This window comes from Anser anser, assembly GCF_964211835.1.
Source record: "Anser anser genome assembly, chromosome: 4".
In the NCBI taxonomy this organism is placed as follows: Eukaryota; Metazoa; Chordata; class Aves; order Anseriformes; family Anatidae; genus Anser; species Anser anser.
This window is the reverse complement of record NC_139724.1, coordinates 5,827,078-5,851,372: the sequence shown is the minus strand read 5'-3', so window position 1 is coordinate 5,851,372 and position 24,295 is coordinate 5,827,078. Positions and strand designations below refer to the sequence as shown.

At 37.2% G+C, this 24,295-nt stretch overlaps 2 protein-coding genes across 7 annotated transcripts in view; both read left to right on the top strand.

The window, feature by feature from the left end:
- Window positions 1–10,146, top strand: part of GSTCD (glutathione S-transferase C-terminal domain containing) — a 72,571-nt gene extending 62,425 nt beyond the window's left edge. For all 4 annotated transcript variants that reach the window (XM_083835538.1, XM_083835537.1, XM_083835539.1 and 1 more), the window contains 4 exons: window positions 554–687; window positions 2,476–2,506; window positions 6,694–6,763; window positions 9,054–10,146. In XM_083835538.1, the coding sequence (XP_083691664.1) occupies window positions 554–687; window positions 2,476–2,506; window positions 6,694–6,763; window positions 9,054–9,190 (372 nt within the window). In that variant the 3' untranslated portion in view covers window positions 9,191–10,146. The remainder of the gene's footprint in view (window positions 1–553; window positions 688–2,475; window positions 2,507–6,693; window positions 6,764–9,053) is intronic.
- Window positions 10,147–13,745: 3,599 nt separating this feature from the next.
- Window positions 13,746–24,295, top strand: part of NPNT (nephronectin) — a 66,490-nt gene continuing 55,940 nt past the window's right edge. For 2 of the 3 annotated variants that reach the window (XM_083835535.1, XM_083835533.1), the window contains exon 1: window positions 14,653–14,676. In XM_083835535.1, the coding sequence (XP_083691661.1) occupies window positions 14,668–14,676 (9 nt within the window). In that variant the 5' untranslated portion in view covers window positions 14,653–14,667. Of the gene's footprint in view, window positions 13,779–14,652; window positions 14,677–24,295 lie in introns of those variants that run through there. The other variant, XM_083835534.1, reaches the window with a different exon arrangement.

The window sequence follows — 24,295 nt, the reverse complement described above, 5'->3', positions numbered from 1 at the left end:
ATTCAATTAGGGGTAAGGCAGACTGTATTTCTCCTCCAGGGCTGAGAGGCTGTAGAAGCACATTGAGGGAGGTGCGTTCTTGATTTTTGTTTGATGTTTGGGATTGTCTGGTATCTAATAAGGTACAAATGGGAAGGAGAGGGTTTTTTTGTATTTCTAAGTCCTTTTGGCTTGAACAAAAACTTGTGACTAATCACCATGATAGCTTGTCTTTTAATATTTTTCTGGAGCTTCATTTTCAGTTGAGTTGATATGGCAATGCAGTTCACCTGTGCACCTATCTTTTGAGTACTTTTGGTGAGTGACCCTTGTTCAGTGCTGATGACTCCCTTCTTAAGTGGAGTTAGGTCATAAAGTTTCCTCAGCATAGACATGAAAGAGAGAAATGCAAAACCAAGGATTTACGGACCAGGCCTTTGGCATAACAGCTTCATTGCTAAACTCTCTTCAAGGATTTAATTCAATCAATCAAAAATACTACAACAGGATAGTATGTAGAATATTGCTATAAAGAATTTGCTTGTTTCTTTGTTTTCGGTTTTTAACATTGTAGGTGGCTCTGCATGCATGTGGTGTGGCAACAGACATGGTGATCGAACATTGCATCAAGGCGCGGGCAGCCTTTGTCATCTCCCCGTGTTGTTATGGCTTCATTCAGAACACTGTGAAGTTTAAATATCCACGAAGGTAAACTAAGACTAACAAGAAAAACTTTAAAATAACAATTCACGTGAAAAAAGAAAATGCTAGAAGAGTACAAAATTAATCAACTCAAGGTCAAGATCGTTGCAAGTGTCCAGGTTCAGCTGGCTCATACTTAAGAGTGCAACTGTCTCCTCCTTTTTCTCTTTGCAAATCCATCTTGAAAGGGGTAATTTCAGGGTTATTTTTTCTGGATTTATCCAGGAAAAAAAAATAATCACAGAAGTTCAAAAAAGACTATACCTTCAACACATTAGATACAGTATGTGGGAATCTATGTAATATGCAGACCTTTTACCTTGAAATCACAAAGTTAATAGAAAACTCATGAAAAGTAATGTAAGAAGGGGAATTGACATTTTAATGTTGCAGAAAGATGTAAGCAATCAGTTTAAAGAAATGGGTCTGCTTTATGCCACAGTTTACTGCTTGTGAAGCTGTTCTGATTTATTCCCAAGTAGACGAGCTCTCCTGTTTTTTGGTTCCTATTTTTAATACTTTTTCAATGGACTGTGTAGGTATTTTGTTTCTCCAGATCTGCCATGTTGGAAATGCTTCTTTATCTTAGGCTTAAGAATTTTAATGCCTTTTATACAAATAAAAGTGAAAGTTTGGCAAAAAGTAGCAGAAGATACGAGGCTAACAGCTTTCTAAGGCAGAACTAGATGGGGGAGAGGTTTTATTTTGTTTCATTTTATTTTCATAAAGCTGAACTTTGCCTTTTGGATGTCCAAGATGAATCAGATTTAATTATACTAGAAATTAAAGCATTGACTCAGGTATATATTTGCTAGAATAGGAAGCTGAAACATGCTGTCTTAAAAGGAATCAACAGATCTTTAAAAAAAAAATGTTTCCACGTTAAATATTTTCCATAACTTTCTCTGTTATTGAGGTGTGCTGTCACAGAAGTGCTTGGAGAGTAAATACTTAAAACTTTGTCAGTTTGCTAAACTTTGCATTTAACAGTCCTTTCGTACTCAGTTTGATTCTTCCATCTCTTTATAAGTGTCCCTTTTGTCTTCTCTGACAGAGTAAAACATAGAAGTATTTTTAAGGAAGAGGCAAAAAAAATTTTAGGCTTTCTAAAGTTAACAGACATATAACTTTTCTCTGTTGTTTTGTTGTAAGATTGACTAGATGCTCTTAACTTTTGCCAAGTTATATTTTAAATCATGAAGTCCAGAAGTGCACACTACGTTAGGAATCTTTTGTTGCTGTAGATGCTGAAAAAAAGTAAATTGTTGAGGTTTTGTGTTTGCTAAAATTATAAGTCTGAGAGTGTAAGCCAATGTAGGAGATGATGTGGTTCATAACATGTTGACCCTGGCTCAAGCTATATTTTAGGGTTTACTTCATTTCCCTTAATTTTTAAGGTTATGAAACATGATAGACCTCCCATATCCCTATACTGCCCATATTCCCTATTCAGTTCCATCCTAGAAACACTCTTGCGGTACACAGAAAATGTGTGTGTCTAGAGGTTGTGTACCGAAGTATGTGAAAATGTGGAAAACCCAGTAAATCCGCATTAGCATTTTTGATGGTTTAAAGAGTGGATTTATATGAATAATTCAATAGAACAGTAAAAGACATCAAACGTGCTTTTCCTTTATTAGTGAACAAACTGTCATGGTTTCTGTTTTTTTGAATGCCTTTCTGTATGCTACGGATACTGCTGTTTTGCATAAAATGTGGTCAGATATGTAAGGATTGCTTCTATTTTCCATCTTGGCTTTTTTAGATGTTAATTGGTCTATTTTTTTTTTTCAGTAATCAGTTCAAAGAAATTTTATCCTACAAGGTATGTAAAATAAACAGCTGTGGATAGTGGATGGAGGGGGTTTGGGGCTGTTCCATGCATTTCACTGAGTCTTATCAAATGAAATATAAGTGTTTATCTTTTAATTGTGAGGGGGTGCATGTGTTATGTGAAACGTTCATTAGTAATATAGACATCATTGTGTTGCTTTCTCTCCGCCATCCATTTTTTTAAGGCTTTTTTTCTTCTATAAAGTTTCATGGTATCTCCCCCAGATAATTCTTTTTCATCATAAGGTATAAAGAGCCATTCCTAAGATATACCTGTTTCAACACTTAACAATTACAGGATACCAATTTATGTTTTAAATACTAACACTTATACTGTAGAAATTTACAATCATTTTTTAGGTAAAATGCTTACTTTTATAGATATTATTTTATGACAAACTCAGATTTCCCCCTCTAATTTATGTCTAGAAGGTTGAGCATAATGAGTAGGAAGAACAAATACTCTTCATCAAGAGTTCAGTATTGTTTTAAACACCTTTATTCAAAATTATTTTAAAAGTATTCAAATGTGTTTTGATCCTGGAGTCTTGTGTGGAGATAACTTGAGAGAAAAGTGGGAGAATGAAGCAATGAGGCATGCAGATCTGACAGAATGAAGATAACTGGGGAGCGGAAAAGGACAAGAGCAGAGAAGTGGTCAGGTGACAACTGGTACCAATTCATTGAGCTTTGTCTGGTGTGTTTAAACTTGTTACTGATGAGCAGCCAGAAGTTTGATGGTTAGGTGCACTTAATGTGGCATGGAAGGAGAATATTTGCATTTAAGAGAAGAAAGGATATGTAGAAACTTTGTTAAGGTTGCATGTCAAATCCTAGATAATAGTCTCAGTGTTTAGAATCCAGAAAAGTCTATGAATTCTGGAGATGCAGAATAACCCTCTATTACTGAAATACGCGAGAAGGATGTTATTTCTAATTGCCAAACGTAATGGGGACAGTGAGCATACTGATGATGCTGCATTTAGCAGGAAAATGGAGATTGTCCTTTTAAATGCTGTAGTTGGTCATTTAAAACCATTAGAAAACTTCTCGCTACCTTGTAGAGGGAGTTTCACTTATTATAATCTTATCTTCATGACAGCTTGGTTTATGTACACTTTACTAATTTACATGGAAATAAATTTGCGTAGATTGAGATGATAAAAGTGGCATAGTGGATTTGGACCTGGAATTAATTTTTCCATTGATCAACATTCCTTCCATGTACTTACATGTTCCTAACACATAATCACCAAGCACTCAGGTTTGAGTTTAGAAAAAGTTTATTTGCCAACATATTAAAAGTAGACCTGTGGATGGTACAGAGAGACAAGGTGACATACAAAATCAAGGAAGCCTTGGTTAGGATAGTGTCTGTAATCTTATTGCAGCTCTGATTTTTTCTTTTTTTCTTTTAATCCGTGGACATTTAGATCACAGGGTTTATCACCACTTTAGAAGTTCCAGTGTCTTATTGTTTGTGTAGCAGAAGTGCACAGGGGCCAATGGCAATACTAAAAAATATTTCTGCTCTTAATAACATAATAGTCTATACAAATGATCTAGGCTCGATGGTGCCTCAAGTAATCCTAGATATAAATAACTTTTTTTATACAGCTAGCTATATGCATTTTTATATTTCATATTAATAAACTGTTAAAGGTTACTGGCCAGTCGCCAAAGCTGCCATGTGTTAGCCAGACATTGTCTGTGTCACCCCCATCCAGTTCCCATTTTAAATTCATTTCTCTTATCTTCCATTTTAGTGAGATCTAAAAAGACATCCAGAAGTCTGGCAATTCCAAAATGTTTTTGATGAGAACATCGTGCTGTAATTCATTAGTTTATAGCTACAAAGAATAAGGTGATGGTAGCTGTAGATGTCTACCATGATACGTTTTGAGACTCTGTTTTTCAAGACACTGTCCATGTAGGAAAATTGGAAAGTAAGAACGAATTACTTTGGACATAGAGCTCTGAAAACTTACTAGGCATTTCTGTGGGTGTTCTAAAGGCAAAATAACTGTTTATACATGCCCAACGTTTATGCAGTTTATAATTATTGTCCTTGTTACTTTACAAATACTTTTATCCTCATTTCTGCCAACAGGGAATGTGACAATTTACTGGTTATATCATGGGAAAAAGATGTGGTTATGCCTTAGACTCTAGTTTAGTTTTAAGGTTCATCTCTTATAGGAAGCCAAGGCACTAGAGTCAGTCCAGATTTCCAGGTTGTGCGGCAAGTCTTACCTTGGCTCTGGTCTAGCTGAATGAGCTGAGATCCTGTTGTTGCAAAGAGCCAGGCTGTGCCGAGTGCCTAAAGACTGGTGAAGGCTTCTGTGCTATCTCTGACCTCCCTCCTCTCCTGTGAAACCCTTCTTTTTCTTCTCAAGCTGCCTACCCCTGTTCTGTCTCTCCTAAGAACAGCCACGTTGCCTGGGGCATTACTTCTCCTCAGCTCTCCAGTAGTTACATCTGGGTTAAAGGTTTTCAGCTCTTTCGTACTACAGAAATAGCCATATTTAAACTGCACTGACTGATAAAACACGTTGAGTCCTAAATATGTTACAGCATGTTCTCATTTTGCTTGCAAATTTGTTATGGAGCTGTGAGCTGAAAACCCTCATGTGAATTAGCTGTAGTAGGAAACAAACATCCCTGCGTCAGGATACTGAGTGTTTATTTAAATAAGTAAAATTTGAGTTTAAAGTAGCAATAATGTCTTGCTGTATTTTATTTGAAAATCTGCAAGCAAACTTTTTTGTGGTCAGGTGTCTGTAATTATGAATTGGATGGAGTGCACTGTAGAGAGAGTTACCATCTTGATTTAATATGAAGATGGGATTTTATTTAGTTTTTTTTTTGTGTGTGTGAAATGAAAACTTTTGGATGTTTATGTCCCCCTTAGTAAAAAGCTGAAGTATCCTTACTTCAGGATACTGAAGGAAGCTGAAGTATCCTTAGGTGAAGTCTCTCTCTCCATCTGTTACAGCAGCCAAGCCCTTAAAGTCACCTTTTTGTATAAGTCAAGAATCAAAAAAATATTTCCCTTTTGATGCAAGACACATGTTCATTTTCAGAAATGTAGCACTGGAAGCTTTGCGTAGCAGTGTGTTTTCTGTTGTTGTCTGTTTTCTCCCCGTACCATCATAGGAGACTTGGAACATTACAGGAGACTTGGGAATGTTGTGCAGTTCTCAAATGGTTCTGATTTACTCTGTCCTATACTTAATACTGCAGCTGTCCCAAATAGCACAGCTGTCAGCAGAGCATTAATTTCAGTGCTATACCTTCAAGGCTTTTTCTGTCACCATCTGGTTAACTCACCTTCCTTAGCTAGGCTATCTCTGAGAAACCGTTCTGCTAGCGTAGCTGGCATTTCTTTGAAGGCAGTTGAGGATGGGGTTCTGGCCCCATCCAAGCAGACAGCAAGGTGGTGGGTTAACCCTCTACTGCACCACACCCATGAGCGTCAAGACAGGAAAAACTCAGTGGCAGCTATCATGGAAGCCTCTGCAGAAACTTTTAAGTCGAACAAGGATAGTGTGACAGTAAATTGTAGACATTTTGAGGTAGGAAGCTTTCCCGTTCTCAGCCAGGTGTACCTTTGCCTTCAGGATCAATTTCTCCTTCACGATCTTTTAGGTTGATCCTGGATGGATTCGGCAGAGCAAAGGAAGTTTGTCCCCACAAAGTGGTGATTCTTTGATTCAGAATTGCTGCTTAGGAGAAACATCCACCAGTGTTTCAAGTCACCTATTTAAGAATTTTGTCTTGACCCTTCACTGATGCGGACATGCTGCCCAGTGATGACTTTGCTAAAAGAAGGCTGTGTTGATCTTCAGTAGCTGAGGGTAAAATAAGTCTGAAATATGCCTTTGAAAGATGCTGTCTTGCATACGTTGCATCCAGTTCTGCTGCTGCAGACATTTGGAGGAATTTTAGCAAGAAACAAACCCTCCTAAGTAGAAATCTGCTTAGGGTTACAAACACTTGATTTACAAATTTTTTTTACAAGCCAAAGCAGTATCAAAATTAGGATTTACAGGCATTATTTTTCTGGAAACAGTCTTCTACAGGACAGAGGTTCTTAGTACTTACAAACGTTTAATTAGATTTTTCTTACTTGAAAGAGAGAAATGCTACTGGACCAAAGTTCTTTTCTTTTTCTTTTAGGAGCACATGATCCTTTGCAGATTTGCAGATCAGACAGCTGTTCAGCTTCCACCTGAACGCAGGCTAATAGGTATGAACTTCTGCAGCCGTTATGTAGACTATTGCAGCGTTACTATTTATGTTGCTTTATGACAAAATAGTTTAATGATTTATGAAATTGGAGTTTCTTCACATTTCTCTCCATGCTGTTCTGAACTGTGGTACTGAAAATATTTTCTTCATTCAGAATTATCAATATGAGCTAGTGGGTTTGCGTTTTACTGATTTTCATTGCCTTTCCACTTTCTCCTCCACCCCCAAATCATTCTATAAAAGGAGTGAGGTTTTTGTAAACTTTACTGAAGTCTTTCTATTTATTGCCAGTCCATCTTGCATTAAAAGCACTTCTGTAGTAGTGATTTGCAGTCTGAACCCTTTGTCCTGCTTGTAATCGCTGGTGATAACTTGTTTAGAAGGGCAAACATCCATGCCAGCTGGAAACAACAAAGCTGCACTGCAGAATGTGGGCTACCTTTGGTACAGACAGGCTTCAGAGCATACAAGCCTATTTGTCCCACCTCATTACGTTTGTAGAAATTTTAGAAAAAAATATAAAAAATCTTCTGGGTCAGAAAAGACAGAAGGGGCTGGTAACTCTAAAGATGTAACTGGCCATCCTTGGCTCACAGGAAACACTTTCTAAGTGTATTAAAGCAGTAGGAGCAAATAATCACAATGTGTTTTGTTTTTTTTTTTAAACTTCTTTTGAAGAATTTGAATTATCTCCTATATTCACTGCACAAAAAGAAAATAATACAGATACTGACATAACAATATCTATTTTATAACAAACTTGTCAGGTCTTTTGCTATCATCATGATATTTGTGAACAAGAAAAAAATGTCAGTCTTTAGTTACCAGTGTAGCACCCCATGTTTTTTCCTGATGCTTACCAGGTGTACTGAAAATTGGAAGAGGACTCAAACATTTTTGAAAGGTTGTAACTTTTGCCTATTCTCTCTTTGAAACTGCAATTTTTCATCACAAATACAACTTTGATATCATTTTCAATGACAAAAAAAAAAGGAAAAAAAAAACAGAAAAAAAAAGAACAAAAGAAAAAAAGACCAAAAAAAGAACAACCATAAATCCTATTCTTCTCCCTTTCTATACAGGAAATGTCATTGCTTTTTCTGTTCTGAAGAATGTAATTTTTTTTTTAGTTCCACGTAACACTACATTTCATTGAAGACCATTGCAAATCCACTTTTCTGTTTCAGATTTGAAACTGCTGTTTCAAAACCTAAACCTTAAACTTCTACAGACGCTTACCAGGTGCATATCAGAGCTATCAATGATACATGCAACCAAGTTCTATATAAATTCAAGGGAGAGAAATACACGATTACACAGGGTAGTTTAGGGTAGGAACAGGATATGAGTACTCTTGGCTATTATCTTCATCTCAGACCAAAAATTATATTTAATTGTGCAGTTCTTTCAAGAAAAAGAAAAGACAGAAACATTGGCTTTGAGTCTGAAGCAGGACTGTGTCTTGTTCATGACTCAAGACTGTGTGACTATCAGCAGTTAAAATGTTTCAGGGAAGTGCTAAATTTTTCTTGCAAGAGTTTCAAACTGCTGAAAATGTGATGTGACAAATTCTGTATTTCAAAACATAGAAATCAATTAAAATGAGTAAATGGGTAAAACCAAATGGCCCTGTCAACTTATCATGGCTGTATCATAAGAAATTTTTTTAAGCAGAAAAAAAACTTGAATTTTTCCTTCCCATTTTTTTGCAGATAAATCTGAGATAAGATTAATTTTCATTAGTAATTTAGTATTTTTGTCTATAAGCTTTGAGACCTTGGTGTGTCTTCAGATCAACTGGATCACTGTTCTGTATTTTATTCTTTCATTTGATAATCAGTAACCAAACATTTTAAGATTTTAGATGAAACTACAGTATATATATATATATAAAGGAAGTAAATGCTTAGCAATTTTGAGAGCTAAGGGAAAAACTAGCCATTTTTTTCTTGTCACTTTTACATTAATGCACACGTTTTTCTGTAAGTTTTGGGAATACTTCAAAATAGTAGTGTCTATTTTGTTTCTCCATATGTATGTAAAGAGTTAATATTTTTTCTCAGGGTCATTGCTAAATGAGGGTTACAACACACAGATGTGATTTAGGGCTATAAATGACTGCCTATTTGAAGTAAAACAGATTAACATAGATTTCTTTTTTTGTAAGTAGATTTGGAACTTGTTCTGTAGGTAACTTAGTGATGCGTTTTCCTAACATTGAAGTGCATGTTTCTGGTAATGTTTCTGTATTTTTAGATTTTCCATGATCTCCTTTTCTCTCATTTTAGGAAAGCAGTGTATGGGACTTGTGGATCTCGATCGGGCATGGGCTGCAGAAGGAAGTCACTACTCTGTCCAAGTTATATCTATGGAGCCAGAGAGCTGTTCCCCAAAGAACAATATGTTTGTGGGCATCCCAACTTAGAGTGTGAAGCTCATACTTGATTTGAAGTGGAACATAAATCCTCGGTGCATAACAACATCCAGCAGATTCAAGCATAGCTGGGAAGCAGACATCATGCATCTTGAACCCATTGTGTTTGGAAAAGGAAGCAGCATGAAAAGTTTTAGAAAATGAACTGCATGCAGAGAATTGCAAATTGTAGCTTGTAATGTGTCATTAGGCAACTTTTGGTGGTTCTTACTGAGAAGTCTCTACAACTGTAGATGGTATCACATCTGTCTGCAGAGGTTTAGAAAAAAGGTGGTCTTAGAGAAGGGAAGGTGATTCTCTTAGCAGTAAAGCTGTCTTAGCTGCTTCAGAATTGTATTCATGTTCAAACCTTCATTTGTGCTCATGGGCAGAGCAGTTATCAGCCAGTTATGCAGATCACTAGAGGAACAGATGGAATTTATGGTGTTAGTGAAGAAGGTTCTGCAACAGGTGGTGGCTTGATTTCGCTAAAGAATTCCATACTACTTCAGCAAGATTATTTTTAGTAAAAGATTTTCAGAATACTTTGATCATCATTCTGCATATAGAAAAAATGTATTCTAACCTAATAATCCTTTTAAAAATGATTTAAATTTTATCTTTGAATTTTACACAGTAATTCTGTAACCAGACAATTGAAAGTGAATATTTAAAGAAAACCCTTCTTTCTCCACTGACAAGATAACAGGAGCTAGTGATGATGTCAGCGAACAGCTACTTCACTGCCACCTCTACTAGTTGAAGTGGATTGCTTTCCATTCTTAAGAGACTTGCTGTCAGATGGAATTTTTAAGACCAGCTTGTGTCTGTACACATATTCTTCGTTTATTTTTATATTCAATTTAAATTTGAACGAAGTTGCGGTTGTGGAATCGTTTGAAAAGATCAACAACAGACTTGTTACTGTAAAATGAAAATAAATGTTCTTCTGTGCTTTTACTAGTAAACAGTTTCCTACCCTAGTTTAAAATTGTCCGTTGACACTAGTACAACGGAAAAGAGCTTGTAACAGTATTTTTCCTGTATGATTGTGGGTTTCAAACATTTGCAAATTTTGCCATGGATTAATTTAAATGTATCTGAAGTTTGGTCAGTGTGTGTGACACAAAATTACAAACAGCAATGGGTATTGGAGGGAAAAAAAAAAGGATCCTGAAATGTTTTATTCTTCATGAAAGTTCTCTCTCTAAAAGATCTAATTATTTTTTTGTTTAAATGTGAAGACTGAAGGAAGCTGCACACTTATTTGGAAGCACAAAGGTAAGCAAGTTTGTATTAAATGGTACCTTTAACCTGAATCCTTGAGAACGATGTAGTGCTTTTCCTGTAACTTTTTTAGTTAACAGGAGGAGCTGGGAGTTGGAAGATTGCATAGCAAATATAAAATATATGGCAATACCAGGTGTTCCTGAAAGTTTTGCCCAGAGATACACTTGCTCAAAGAGAACTCAGGTTTTTAAGCCAGAAGTAAGTCAAACCTGAACATTATCCAGACAGTATGTTGGGAGTGAGAAAATCTCTTCGTTACCTTTTTGTGAAGAAGGAAGAACTTATCAAGGTAAGATAGGTGATTGAATCTTTGCTGTTGATGGTAAGGATTTTCACAAAGCTTTACTCTGCTCTGGGCAATGGATACTAATGTGTGTCTTTTAGGTATGGTGATGATGTGTATTTGACGTGTTCTATTATTGTACAATAATAATTAGCTTTCAGTAGAGCAAAAAACTGTGCTGTTACATGCTTTGAAATTTCTACAATACCCATTTCAATCATCTGTAATAGTTTTTTGATCTACCAGAAATCAGAAAAGGAATGCACTTGAGATGTGCCATAGGAAATGTGTGCCACTGAATACAAGATGGGGGAAAAAAAGGATTTTTTTAAACAGGCAAAAAGTCTTTCTTGGAAGCAGAGGTAGTGGAGGAGCTTTATTTGGACAGGTGTCCAGCAGGTTATTAGATGCTTAGGTCAGTCGGGAAGAATAGCTAAAGCTAAACAAGAATCCCAGTACCAATCTCTATTTTTTTTTTTAATGCCTATTTTCATGTTAATTAGATAATTTCCCATAGGTGTGCTTACTTGTAACCTAAGTGAATTGTTTAACATTGTGACAGCAGACTGGAAAAATCCCACTGATGCAGTGAAAATCTACCAGCCCACATAGAACTGAGCTTCAGAGGGGAAAAATAATAATAATAATAAAAAGATTTGCAGTTCTTTCTCCTTTTTCTTCTATAAAAGTAGTGTTGTGTTTATATGTAACGTGACATTCTTGTGTGACCTTACCACTACTGGCATCAGTGGGCTCTTGTTTCTTTTTTTCTCAGGAGGACAGAATCTTCCTCATTTCTAAGGATGGAGTTACCTTACTACGACTAGTAAAGTCTGATCTATGCTTGAGGTGAACTGATGTTTTGTTTATTGAAAACTGAAGAGAAGCAGATGACAGAAGTATAGAAAGCAGAAAGTATTTTTAACAGATGTTAACAGGTATTTTGCCACAGATTAAATTGCCACTCAGTGCCATCTTTTTGCTCTAGAAACGTAAACTCCTATTAGTTTTTAGGTACATTGATTTGTTACGTTTCCATATACATAAAAGGTATGAAATGAACAGAAGCCAAGAATTTCCTGAACAGCATGACTGGACATCGCAGTGCTGGGAAGTGAACAATCATTGTTCTTCCCACAACTTGCTACACACACAGCTAGCTTGATATCCAAGATGCAGGCCTGAATACTGTTTGTTTCTCATGTGTCTGGTCCCACTGGGACCAGCTGTATGGTGAACAAAGTATTGTCCTAACATAGTCATAATTTTCTGTTGTCTTGCCTGTATTGTTTTATGTTACCCTTGGAGCCAGTAATGCTGGAAAAGGCAAGTTAGTAATGTGAAGCTGATGACCAGACTGCACTGATCTCATCTGTATGTTAAAGTTAGTCATCTGTGTGTACATGCATCTTTATCTTTGTTCTTTCCTTTTTGTCTTTATCGTATTATCTGTTTCCTTGGTCTTCTTCCAAGAGGTGTTAGAACTGCTATTGTTGGCAGAGGTGGCAGTATACAAGGGGCACTCCTGGTAGGTACATTGTGCCCCCTAAATTCCTTTTGTGGCTTTATCTTAATTAAAAAAAAAAAAAAGATATTGTGTTGTTATTACTATGCTAAACCAGTCTTTTTTATTTAAATTAAAGTTACACGTTGTCAGTATTACCCATCTATTGTTCTTGCAAAGATGCGCGTAAAATGCTTAATTCAGAAGGTCAACAAGAATGTTAGATGGTTGTTTTCTGTTGTTTGATTTTCAGCTGCCTGGTGGATCTGTAGTTTGAAAAGGCAATGCCAATCAGATTTTTTTAAAATTGCTGCATTCCTAGGTGACATTCTATATTGATGTTTTCATTGAAAATAATAATTAGAAAGAACTGTGTGATCATGTATACGCCTGTATAAGTTTGTGGGCTCTAAGTAATCTGCAGCAAAATGGCATACAGTTAATTTTGAGTTTACATGGATAATAGTTTGGCTAGACACTATCAAGAAAAAAAAAAGCTAGAGGGGCATTACTTAACAAAAGATAACTGAATGTCTGAAGTGTTGGTGTAAGCATTCAGACTAAATAGCGTATTTGTCTGCAGAAAGCACAATTCAAATTTTCCTTTAAACCTTCTCAGGTACTGCTTTCAGTGTTTTTGCCTAGGAGCATTTGACTGTAATACCAGGCTCCTCATGTACAGTCTCAACCTAAACTCCTGTCACTTCATTACTTTTTTTTTTTTTAAAAAAAAAAGGCATGTTGGTGGGACAAGATCTCAAGCATGTACCTGCATACGTATCTGGTGTCAAAAATGTTACTTATGCCTGGTGTCAGAAAATGTTCTATGCCTCTTCAATAAAAGGAAGCCGATCTCAGAACTTTCTGTGCTCAGACTTGCGTGTAAACTACCTGTCATGGTTTCAGTTCAGTGGCTGTTTCTTAGCAAACTTCAGCTTCCTACAACTATCATTAAAATATATTGCATTTCCTAAATGAATAATATATTGTGATTATATGCAAATGGTAGAACTGAAACTAAGTTCATTTTCTTTGATTCTAGCTTTTATTCACACACAAATTAAATGAATAATGAAGTGTCTTGTTGTGCACTCTTCTTCTAAAAGTGAATTTGTGAAACACCTAGACTTTCAAAATTCCTCTGATAAGCCTTGTGTGTAAGGAAAAGTGTTTAGGCTAGTTGTATAATGAATCACTCAGGACATTTCTGAGTGAAAACAGAACAATTTTTATACTTTATATGTGTCAAGTGATATGTTTCCTAACTTGTAACTCAAAATTATTTTACTTGACTGTTTGAATTTCTCACTTTTTTTTCAGCGGTGCTTGTGGAACTCTTCAGTTTTTGCAAAGTGAGTGATACTATTGGAGGTTTCCTTGTTAACTGATTAAATAATCAGTGACTTTTAGAGATGAAATTATTGCTAATGCTGCGCTCTTTCCCCTTTAGACTATTTCACATGACAGTTGCTGGTCTCTCATAAGTTCGTGCAGCATCAGCTGTGATGAAGCCGTTGAAACAGGTCTGCTAAATGATACAGTTATACTAATAAGTAATATAAATATTAATTTTAGTGCCTTTTTTTTTTTAAGGAAAAAGCTTTTCAGTATCATGTAGAAACATGAACCTGATATGTCAAATGAAACTTACTTTGAATTAGTCTTGTTTATTGGTGACAGCCCAAGAGTAACTGTATCTCCAGTGCTCGTACATTAAATCTTATTTCTAGGAAGTGACACTGCCTCTGTCTTTGCCTGGTAGATTGCTCCAGCAGTTTTACTATCACATTGATTGTGATAAATTGATCATTCTTCCTTGAGTGATAGAGTTCCCTTGAATTTTAAGCATTAGGATGACGCTTACTCAAGATACATGAGGGCTGAAGGCACGGCTATGCTGAAGATGGTAACTCTCCATGATGCATCTCCAAGATAATAGATTTTCATCCACTGACTTTAATGTGCATGACACCTGACTTATTATTTTTACGTACTGAGACCTTTCTATATTTAGACCTCACTATTGTGGGTATTTGCAAAGTTTTAAGAGGCTTCTATTTTAAGAACATTTGAGCTAGTTTTATATGTTAATACTAATCTTTTTTGTGGGGGGTTAAAGTGACGTTCTGAGGTTTACTGAGATTTGGCTAATAGAATCTGTAGACTATATTGGAGTCGTGACATCCCAATGAGAAGCTCTTGACCTATTTTACATTTATTGGATTTGAACAACAGCAGAAATCTCTTGCAGTTCTCTAAGTTGCTAAAGTAGACATGCACACAGCAGAACAGAAAATGGGCACAGAATGCAGAACTTGAAGAAAAAAATATCCAGTGTGAGCTCTTTGTTCTTTCACAGACTGATAGAGCTGGTAGATGCAGAGCAGAGCAGACGTGCAAGTGGCATGGGTCATGGTTTATGTAAGTACCGATGCATAATAAATCAATGATGTCCTGAAGAGGTGTACCAAGTGTCCCCAGTCCAATAGGAAGCATGTTTGCAATGGATACATGATCCTTTTAGCACTAAGGAAGCATTCCATGGGCATGAGATGCTGCACATGTATATGGGACAAAAACACGTAAGATGTATTGCAACCCAGTTTTATCAGATCTACCACAAAAATGTTAAAAAATAAAAATAAAAACTGAGCTACATCCTAATCAAAATACATGGATAAGCCACCTGCAGAGACCAACCTTTACTGTTTTTCACTTAAAAAATCTGAATGTTGGATGCTGCTGCTGATGTGGTGATATCACATCAGCACGATATCATTTGTTCACCTTTTCAAATCTGCTGTACCCACACAATGGTAGGTCTGCCGCCTATGGTTTGTTTAATTCACAGCAAGTACATGGGAGCACAGAAATAACTTTTGCCAATTTGTATCACAGCTGATACCGCCTTTTTTAAAATTATCCCTTCTTTTCCATGGGTGTCTTTGAGTTTGAAATCCATTTATTAACACTAGTGCCCAATATGGTATTTGTAAATTGCTGAGGATTGAGTTACATTTCTTGAAGCTTAGAAAAAAATCTCTGTTCTGTCTGTCTTCAGAATCAGAGTGCAACTAAATGAGTTTGAAGTCAGGAGAATCTTACGTATGTGAGAACTAAAATAATTTCAATAATTATGTTGTTATATATGTGGCTGTAAAATTTGGGTGAACTACTGCAGGCTAGTTGTAAAAGGATTAGAAAGAGATTCAGCATACAGACGAAAAGGCATTTTCACTTCTTAGCTGTGTTTCTTTCATATGCTGAAGCCAAGGTCTAATTTTAGAAACTGTTATTAATATTTTTGTGAACTCTAATTCATCAAAAACATGAATTCACATTAAAATGCTTACACTTCTTTCACTCCTAAGTAATTATCATTTTATCTTTCTCTTAATGTGCTATTATAGCACTCATTTTTATTTCTCCCCCCTCTTTTAGTGCTAGTTTTCTAACCAGATTGTTACTCTGGGTGTGTTGGAGCAGCATTCCGTGCATATTTTTAATTGTTAACTGCTTTTTCTGAGCATTAAAGTGTCAATTTGAAATAACATGCTAGTGTACTTAGTGCCCTTTATTCTAGTATGTCATTGTTGTAATTTTTAACATTTTTATGAGAATTTGGTTGCTTTTGCTGCATTTAGGGTTGTAACCGTAATTTAACATAACTAAAACTGGGGGGTTTTGGAAGAAATTTATTTCCAAATTTATGAAGATAAAGTAAATTACTATGAACCGTTATGAGTATCACCCTGTATCTGGAGTTCAAACGCTTTCAAATATTGCAATATAATTCTCTTTTACATTAAAGAGATGCAACCGCCCAGTAATGGACAGAAGAGGCGAAGTCAGCTTCATAATGTGAAAGCAACAAAGAGGAGAAGGCATATCTAGATAAAACAATGTGAGAGTAAATTCATCTTTGCCATAGAACAGAAAACTTAAGTTAGCTTTCCTTTATCCCCAGCATTGTCTTGATGCCCAGATTTTGATGCATTTCCCAGTTTGTGTTTTTTTCCTTAGGATTTCAGTAATTTTCTTGATTTCAGTGATTTCAAATGGGGTCAGATTTTCTTGACCCCAACACAGTAGCATATCAAAGACCTTGGCATGACTCCAGTTAGAGGTGTACCGGGCAGGCATTTTGGAATGGTTGAGGATTGATATGCCAGAACAGTTGTTCCTAAAGTAATGCGGCAGGTAAGAAAAGGGAGAGAATTTGGGTGGTTTTAGAACTTGTGCTGAAAGATAATACCTGTTATTTAAGGAGGCTACAAAGTTAAATGGAAATTATTGACTTGTCAGGTTTGAAGGCTTCCAAGAGGCCTTGCTCCATAATTTTCCCAGGGATGGAAGTGAGGGTGACCTGCTTGGAGCTGCTTGTGTTGTCCTTCTTGCTGTAAGAATTGTCTTTCTGAAGTCATAGGGGAAGCCAGCCCTCTGCTCGCTTCACAGCCTGTCAAAGAGCAGCCTCGTAAAGATTTCAGCCAGCCTCTCAGTACTCTCAGATGCATCCTATCTAGTCCTATAGACTTGCATGGGTTACAGAACAACTTCAAAGAAGGGGAGACAGGTTGTGGCTACGGTATGATGGGAAATGTTAAACCTGGAGGAAATTAAATTTTCTGGTGTATGAAATAAACATGAACAAGTCTTGAATTCACTTTTAATTTACTCATTCAAAAAAAAAACAAACCACTACCACCAACAAAAAAACCCACCACAGAGTAGCTATGCCACTGAAGAACATCTGATTTTTATCAGATGTTTTAGCCTAATATTTTCAAGGCAGCCAGGGTACGTTTGGTGCAAGCATGTGGAGAGGAGCAGTGGGGTGTAAATGTGGAAAGGGAAGGGTGAGCTGAATGGAGGATGGTTATTTGAGATACTCCAGCTGTGGAACTCACTCCCTCTAGCAATTTTCACTCCCTCTCTCCCCCTCCGCCTGTTTCTAGAGAGGTTTTTCATCTGCTATTTCCTGGACTGTGGACCATTTCTGGGTTACCTATGGCTTTTTGAACCGATAGATATAAGAGCTGCCTGTTTTTTTTGTTTGCCTGTGTGTGTGTGTGTTTGTGGGTTTTTTTGGGTGACAAGCTGACCTACTCCTTGGTTGCATTAAGTTTATATAAAAATACATACTAAACACATGCAGGAGGTCAAGAAAATCATGTAGGTGATTTTAACAGCTTACATACAAAGAATCTTATTGTTTTGCAAAGAAAATACAAAAGTGGTGGTCTAGGGTAGTGTAACCAATTCAGGGCTTAGTGTAGAACTGTGAGAGTACCAGTCAGTTTGCAAGCTTCGAGGTAAGTGTTTTTGTAATGTGTGTGTTTCTTTGTGGCATCTCTGCTTAGCCAGTGGAATTCCCCATCACAGACTCTTACTGAGCCAAGATTTAAATCAGGGCTTTAAATAGCTTTTTTAAGATAGTGAAGTTATCCATAGTTAAAATAGACAATAGTGAAGGATCGTGGGGGATGGAAACCTCATGTTTTAGAACTTAGGCCAGCAACTTTGAGACAACTGCTGCTCATTTAACAACATTGTCGCTCCTTTCTCTGAGGCCTCCAGTCTGGACCAGTATTGGCAACCAGAAGAATCAAAGTTCTGAATCCCTGTTGCAAATCCCGGGTGCCTTCCTTTCACCTGAGGTCTCCAGAGATTTCTTAAAATCAACTTTTATTATTTCAACTTTATTTCTTCCATGAATAGATACTTGATTTCATGCTCATGCTGTGTTATGTTTCCTGAGGTATAATACGTATGTATTGCTTGGCTGACGTGAGCTGACAACTCCTGGTCTATCTGACTGACATTGCTTTCTTAAACAAAATCACGTAAGTTGCCTCTGAGGCCAGGAGTTGTAGTAGGTGTATGTATTTTTGCACACTGATTTTGCATGCTTTTAGCTAATTTCGTAGAAATAGCTAGTGCTTGGCACCATGAAGGTTGTTTTTATTAATCTGGCATGTTCCTATTCAAATACCTGTTTAATGTGGTCACCAACTATAGAAATAGTTAAACAATACTGTAAATGGGCATGTTTTCTTTGTTAGGATGATTGCTGACACACCGAATTCTTTTCATTAAGTAATTTGACCGCAACCATCTCTTTACTTTGGAAAAAGCAGAGGAAAAAAGCTCTAGTAAATATATTTTTCTCCCAGTTTTCATATTTGCAGTGCTTGTATTGAGGGATATAATTAGAATTTCAGGATAAATTACCCAAGGTATTGGATGAAAATCAAGACTAAAATAAACTTTTAATTCCTCTTTTTTGCATTTGACCATTACACACAAACATTTGATTATAAAAGCATGTCTCATCCGTGTTGGAGTAACATTTCATGTTCAAAGTAGGAATCTGGAAGAGAATCTTTTTAAAAGTGATTTAAAGCGATTATGCAATTTGAAACCTTCAGTTAGTTTATGAATCTTTATTACAATTGGATTACTTTTATATGCTCTGTAATAAATACCAAAAGGCCCTCTAAAATAAAACATGCTCCAGCTGAATAACCCTTACAGGGAGAATTTCCGATTGCAGATTTTAGCTCCTGATAATCTTATATTAGCAGGATATCTGTACACAATTAGTAAATATAACAGCTCCTGTTGCAAGAATAAATACTATTGACGTGTATACTGTCAATCTGGAGGACATAACTCTTGTAATTCATTCAATGTTAGCACTTACCTTGCGTGAAAGAAGAGGGAATGTTTAAGTTCTGAGGTTAACGCAGCTCCACTCTGCATCCTTATTCAGAACTTGCTGCTGTATCACCAGAAAGTTTAGTTTAAAAAATTTTCAGGGTAGTCAGTCTTGTGCATCTGATCTTGAAAAATGCTTTTGTCTTTTTCAAGGTCACCTGTTAACCATGAAAATATAGGCATACATGTGCACAAAATTGCTGTGATTTAATACCTGCCTCCATCTGCAGAGAGGAGTCAATGCAGTGCAGAAAGCAGTAAGAAGAGATTGTTAGCTATTGCTCTCAGGCTCTGTTAGAACAGTAGCACTTCTATGCCTAGATGATCAAATCTACTAGACTCTTGCCTTACATGAAGCATAGCAGGGTTTCTGTAAGTGCTGTCTGTCTCCCCTATGTGTATGCATTTTCCACATATTTAGGAAGGTTAAAAAATACCTTTCTTTGTTTAGTAATTTTCTGTTTTGAACCAAGAAATCTGAAGCTGAAGTTGACACCCTTGAAGCTGAATAGAAAGAAATAACCCAGACCAGGAGAAACAACCAGGAGATGCTAGTTTAATTCTAAGCTGGACTTCAGAGCCTGTTGTGCTGTCACTACGTGAAGAGTGAGAAAATCAGTCAGGCTCCTACATGCAGGAGGGCTCTATAGTATCCCCATGACCTGTCTGCTTAATGAAACATCTTTGCAGTGCACTGATGCAGTGTTCTTTGGGATTGCATATAATGTGTAGAATGGTCCTACAAATGTGCGCCCACCTCACTTTTTATTCAAGTCAGCAATGTTGTTGATGTTGGAGAAACGATGCATAAAGTAAATGAACTAAAAGTTCGATACAGCTAGGTTTGGGCTCAAACATTTGTTGGTTTGAGTCCTAAAATGGTAACCTTCTGGGAGCCAAGAACCAGAGATTAGCATTTTTAATGTCATATACAGTACGAACAAATCTGATGTTTTAAGTGGACTTAATTTGATTGCTTCCTGATTTAAGATGCTTTAAATGTGTTCTTTTTTCTTTATATGATCACTGCTTTTAGTTTCATTAAAAGCAGAAACTGAGACCTATGCAAGCTTGCCAGTCTAATTTTCTGGTGGGCAGCTGACATTCTTTATCTGCACTCACAGGAAAAATGACAGCTCATTTATCTCTATAGCTTCCCTCTGCCGTTGAGAGCTGGCAGTTTGTGAGTTTGAAGGTTAGCAGTTACATTATTCAGATCATTGCAAAATATTTTAAAGTATTTTAGGCTATAGTTCTTGAAAGAAGGTAGAGCTTTTTATGGGCACTTTCTTCTCTGTCTTCCAGCTCTAATATTTCCCCTACTTGACCAAGCACGGTTACCAGTCAGTTATTTATGTATTAGAAGTAAAGAGACAAGAACGAAATGTACTTTCTTAAATGTGACAGGATTCAACTCTTACCCCTTTGTGCTAGTTCCATCTTCTGCCTGTGCACTAATTGTGTCATTAATTCTGTTACCTGTGGATTCTGCTATTTAAAGCTTTACAGGGCCCTCTAAATTTGGACTTTTTTTCACTTGGCCTAGGACATTTTGATATGGTCTGCAAGCCAGTTCTAAAAAATGTCAGCAGATTTGCTCCAGTCTCTTTCTTAGGCTTTCCCTCTCCTTTCATGCAAGCAGTCACATTTTGTTTTCTGTTCCTGAAATTTTCTCACTTTTCCTGCTGCAGGATATCTTTATTGCTGATGAAAAAAACTTAGTCTGCAGTTCCCAGTCCATCTCAGCCAGAACTACTGTATTTCTCTAGCTTATGGAAATCTCAGTTAAGGAGAATGCTGGCTTAGTTAGACAGTTGAGGCACGTGTCCAATTGTATGTTAAAACTGAGCCCCAGATTTATTGTCTCCTTTCCAAAAGTATCAATAAAAACCTGTAGAAATGTTCAGAAGTGTTGTTTAGAGTTACTGTTTTTGAATATACAGTTTCAAGAACATAGCACGAAGTACATTTGAATATTACTGCAGTGTTTTAGCGGAGTCAGTAACTCTTTACCAGACCTGTAGATAACCCAGAAACTGCTTCATTTCCTTTCATACTAAGCACTTAAACCCATCTTAAATCTTTTCCATCCTCTTGTCTCTCATAGTGTATTCTGAAGACGGGAATTCCGCGGACATTTTAAAGTCTCTCACATCCTACCTAATGAAAACCACAAATAAACCCTGTAATGCTGAAAGGCATTAAAAGGCTTGCAGCAGCTGTACAATAATCATCATACCAGCCACGTGCTGTATGCAACTGTTACTAGACTGTACTTCTATTGGATCTTTTTTTTTGGTTTTGACTGAAAACATATGAAAACTTTAATGATATAAATTGTTAGTTCCACTGAGGTTAGCAGAGCTATTTATTTTACAGAATCTGGGGACCTGACCCAGGATTGTCCCAGTGCATTACCATTTAAAAATCTTTGCTAACATAATATTGAACTATTTATCTTATGTGAGGGATAGACTCTGCCGATCTCCACTGCAGCTGGGGCCTGGGGCTCTTTTATATCTGAGAGGATCCTGTCTATCTCTTTCATCGCCTCTGATGTCACACAGATTGCTGACTTTCTGTGGTAACTCTTCCACTTGGTGGTGCAGCTCTTCAGCATCCACACACCTCCTGCAGAAAAGAAGACCTTCTCTCCCAGCCTTGGGGCATTCCCTGCGGCCTGGGACTTCCAGAGCTGCATCCGCTGTCCTAGGCTCTGTTTGGGTTGAAGTCTCTGTGCTGGCAGGGGCAGCTGCTCCAACAGCTGCTGGGGTGTTTCTGCTTGTATTTGATGGGTTTTGAAAGGTGTCTCCACGGTATTTAAGTAGTTACAGCTGAATGAAAAATGACAGCCCAAATGAGAGCAGGGAGGATGCAGAGAGGACAGAGCCAGGCTCTTTTCAGTGGTGCCCAGTGAGAGGACAAGAGGAAGTGGGCACAAAGTGAAATGCAGGTGGTACTGTGTGACTGTCAGGAAACTATATTATTTTAAATCTACGAAGGTGGTGACTGAGCAGGTGGCACAGGTTGAATGGAGAGGTTGTGAAGCCTCCTTTCTTGGAGATGCTCTAAAGCCCTCCAAACATGGACCTGGGCAAACAGACCTATGCAGCAATGCTGGAGCAGGGGGGTTGGACCGGGTGACCTCCAGAGGTCCCTTACATCCTCAACCATTCTGTGAAACAGCAGTAGAAATTATCAACTGTCCATCTTAATTGAACTGTTAAAAGTTCTTTTGGAGATTGCAGTTGCATACAGTTGAACAGAGGAGCTTGGTCAATTGTTATTGTAATTATCTGAAAGCTTTCCTTTTGAGTAGCTATAGTAGGTTTTCCTGCCTACTACCCCCACTTGCCCCACATCTCAGAATGTACTAGGAATTACCTGTATGGCAAAACAAGATGGAAATTAAATAAGCAATTCAATGAATTAGACAAGCCCATTCTTTTCTTGAGAGCAGCAACGTAAACTCATTCATGTTGGTAGGTCTAAGTCAATTTATCAGCAACCAGTATGAGAAAATGCATCTCGCTACATAGCTACAGCTCAGGCAAGTGAAGTTGCAATGCCTGAAACCGACTGAAACAGAAGGAATATCAGGACCCAGAGTGATTTATATATTTTAACCTAATTTATTCCATCTTTACCGGAATTTACACAGCAATTCAGGTTCAGTGTGAAAAAAGAAAAACAACCCAAAGAGTCAGGTGAAAATAGTGCTTGATCACTTTTCCCTGGAAAGGCGTCGTCAGGCAGCATACCTGTATTAGTGTATGGCTCTGCAACTTTTTTTTCCCTTCCTGATATTGGCAATGAGTCTAAGACATGGAGAAAAACAAAGTTATAAAAACAGCGTGGTAGTCAAGGCTGTTTTCTTAGGCTACTGTAAATCATTTCCTTCTGGTTCTGCATCGACCACTGTATTTCTTGCTGTTAGGAGTGTATTTCATGGGCAGAATCAATTGAATCCATGCTGTGCCAGATTGATTTCATTTTCTTCTTTTGTCCAAAAGACGATTCTGATAACTTTTCATGCTGATATATGGCTGTTCTTTTATGTTAAAATTCTTAAGCAGCCGAAGAAGCTATAGTTTGCAGTCTGGACATATGAAGGTTGAGCAGAAAGAGAAAACTCAAGTAAAGTCTGTAATTATTTCAGGTAACATACAAAACAGCCTGCTTGATTTAAATTAGCTTACATTAGAACTGTGGTTGAGAACATGACTTCATGGAGATCCCTTCAGTTAATGTAGCCTTTTTCTTTTGTTAAAGTTACAGCAGAAAGTATGAGGTTAAGTTTGGTTTCAGCTCACGTCCTTGTGGTTTTTGGATTCTTAACAGCTTTTTAATTGTTATCTTCTGTAGGACATATGTGACTCTTCTCCCGTTGTGTTATGCTCTATATTCTTACTTAGTTATAGGTAGTAATTTGATGACTTGATTTCTGCTTTTTCTTTAAGAATCTGTCATCAGCCTTTAATATTGTTAAACAGAAAGTTTTTGTCCACTTCATGCCCATGAAAAAGGCAGTAAACTGTTGATTAGGGTTGTTCCAGAGTGTGTGCATTTTCTTACCATGTAAGTAATATTTTTTGTTAATTTCTTATCATCCTAAACGGCTCACTTGTGCCTCAGTTTTCTTCTCTCATTTTGACCGCCAAGTATGCATACATATAGCCCATAGAGGTGATAATGAAATGATTTAGGTGATGATGCATTAGTGGGGCATGGAACAGTTTTCTTGCATTGAAGTGTTTGGTTTCCAGAGGAAAGGAAACAGTATCAGACATTGGCTGCAGAGTTTAAAACCAGGCATGGATATCAGGGAAAGGCTCTTCACCAAGAGGGTTGTCGCGCACTGGAACAGGCTCCCCAGTGACGTAGTCACAGCACCAAGCCTGTCGGGGTTTAAGAAGCATTCGGACTGTGCTTTTTAGTCATATGGTCTGAATTTTTGGGTAGACCTGTGTGGTGCCAGGAGCTGGACTTGATGATCTTTTTGGGTCCCTTCCAACTCAGGATATTTTATGATTCTATGGGGAGCTGTAGTACCGTTTGCAAAATAGGCCGTAAAGCTATAGGAGTTGTGTTGAATTCATCGTATTAAGGGAACAGTAGGACCTTACAAAGATTGTTTGGAAAACCCCTTTACAGAAGTATGACAAAGCTATACTCCTTAGGAAACAGCCCTGCATCCTTATCACTGAGCCCAGCTGGTTTGTTGTGATGGCTTTCCCAAAGGCTGACTGGACTACAGCAGTGAATGAGAGCTGACCAACCTGGAGCAGACAGTAATGATGCTAATGTACCGTTGGAGGCATTT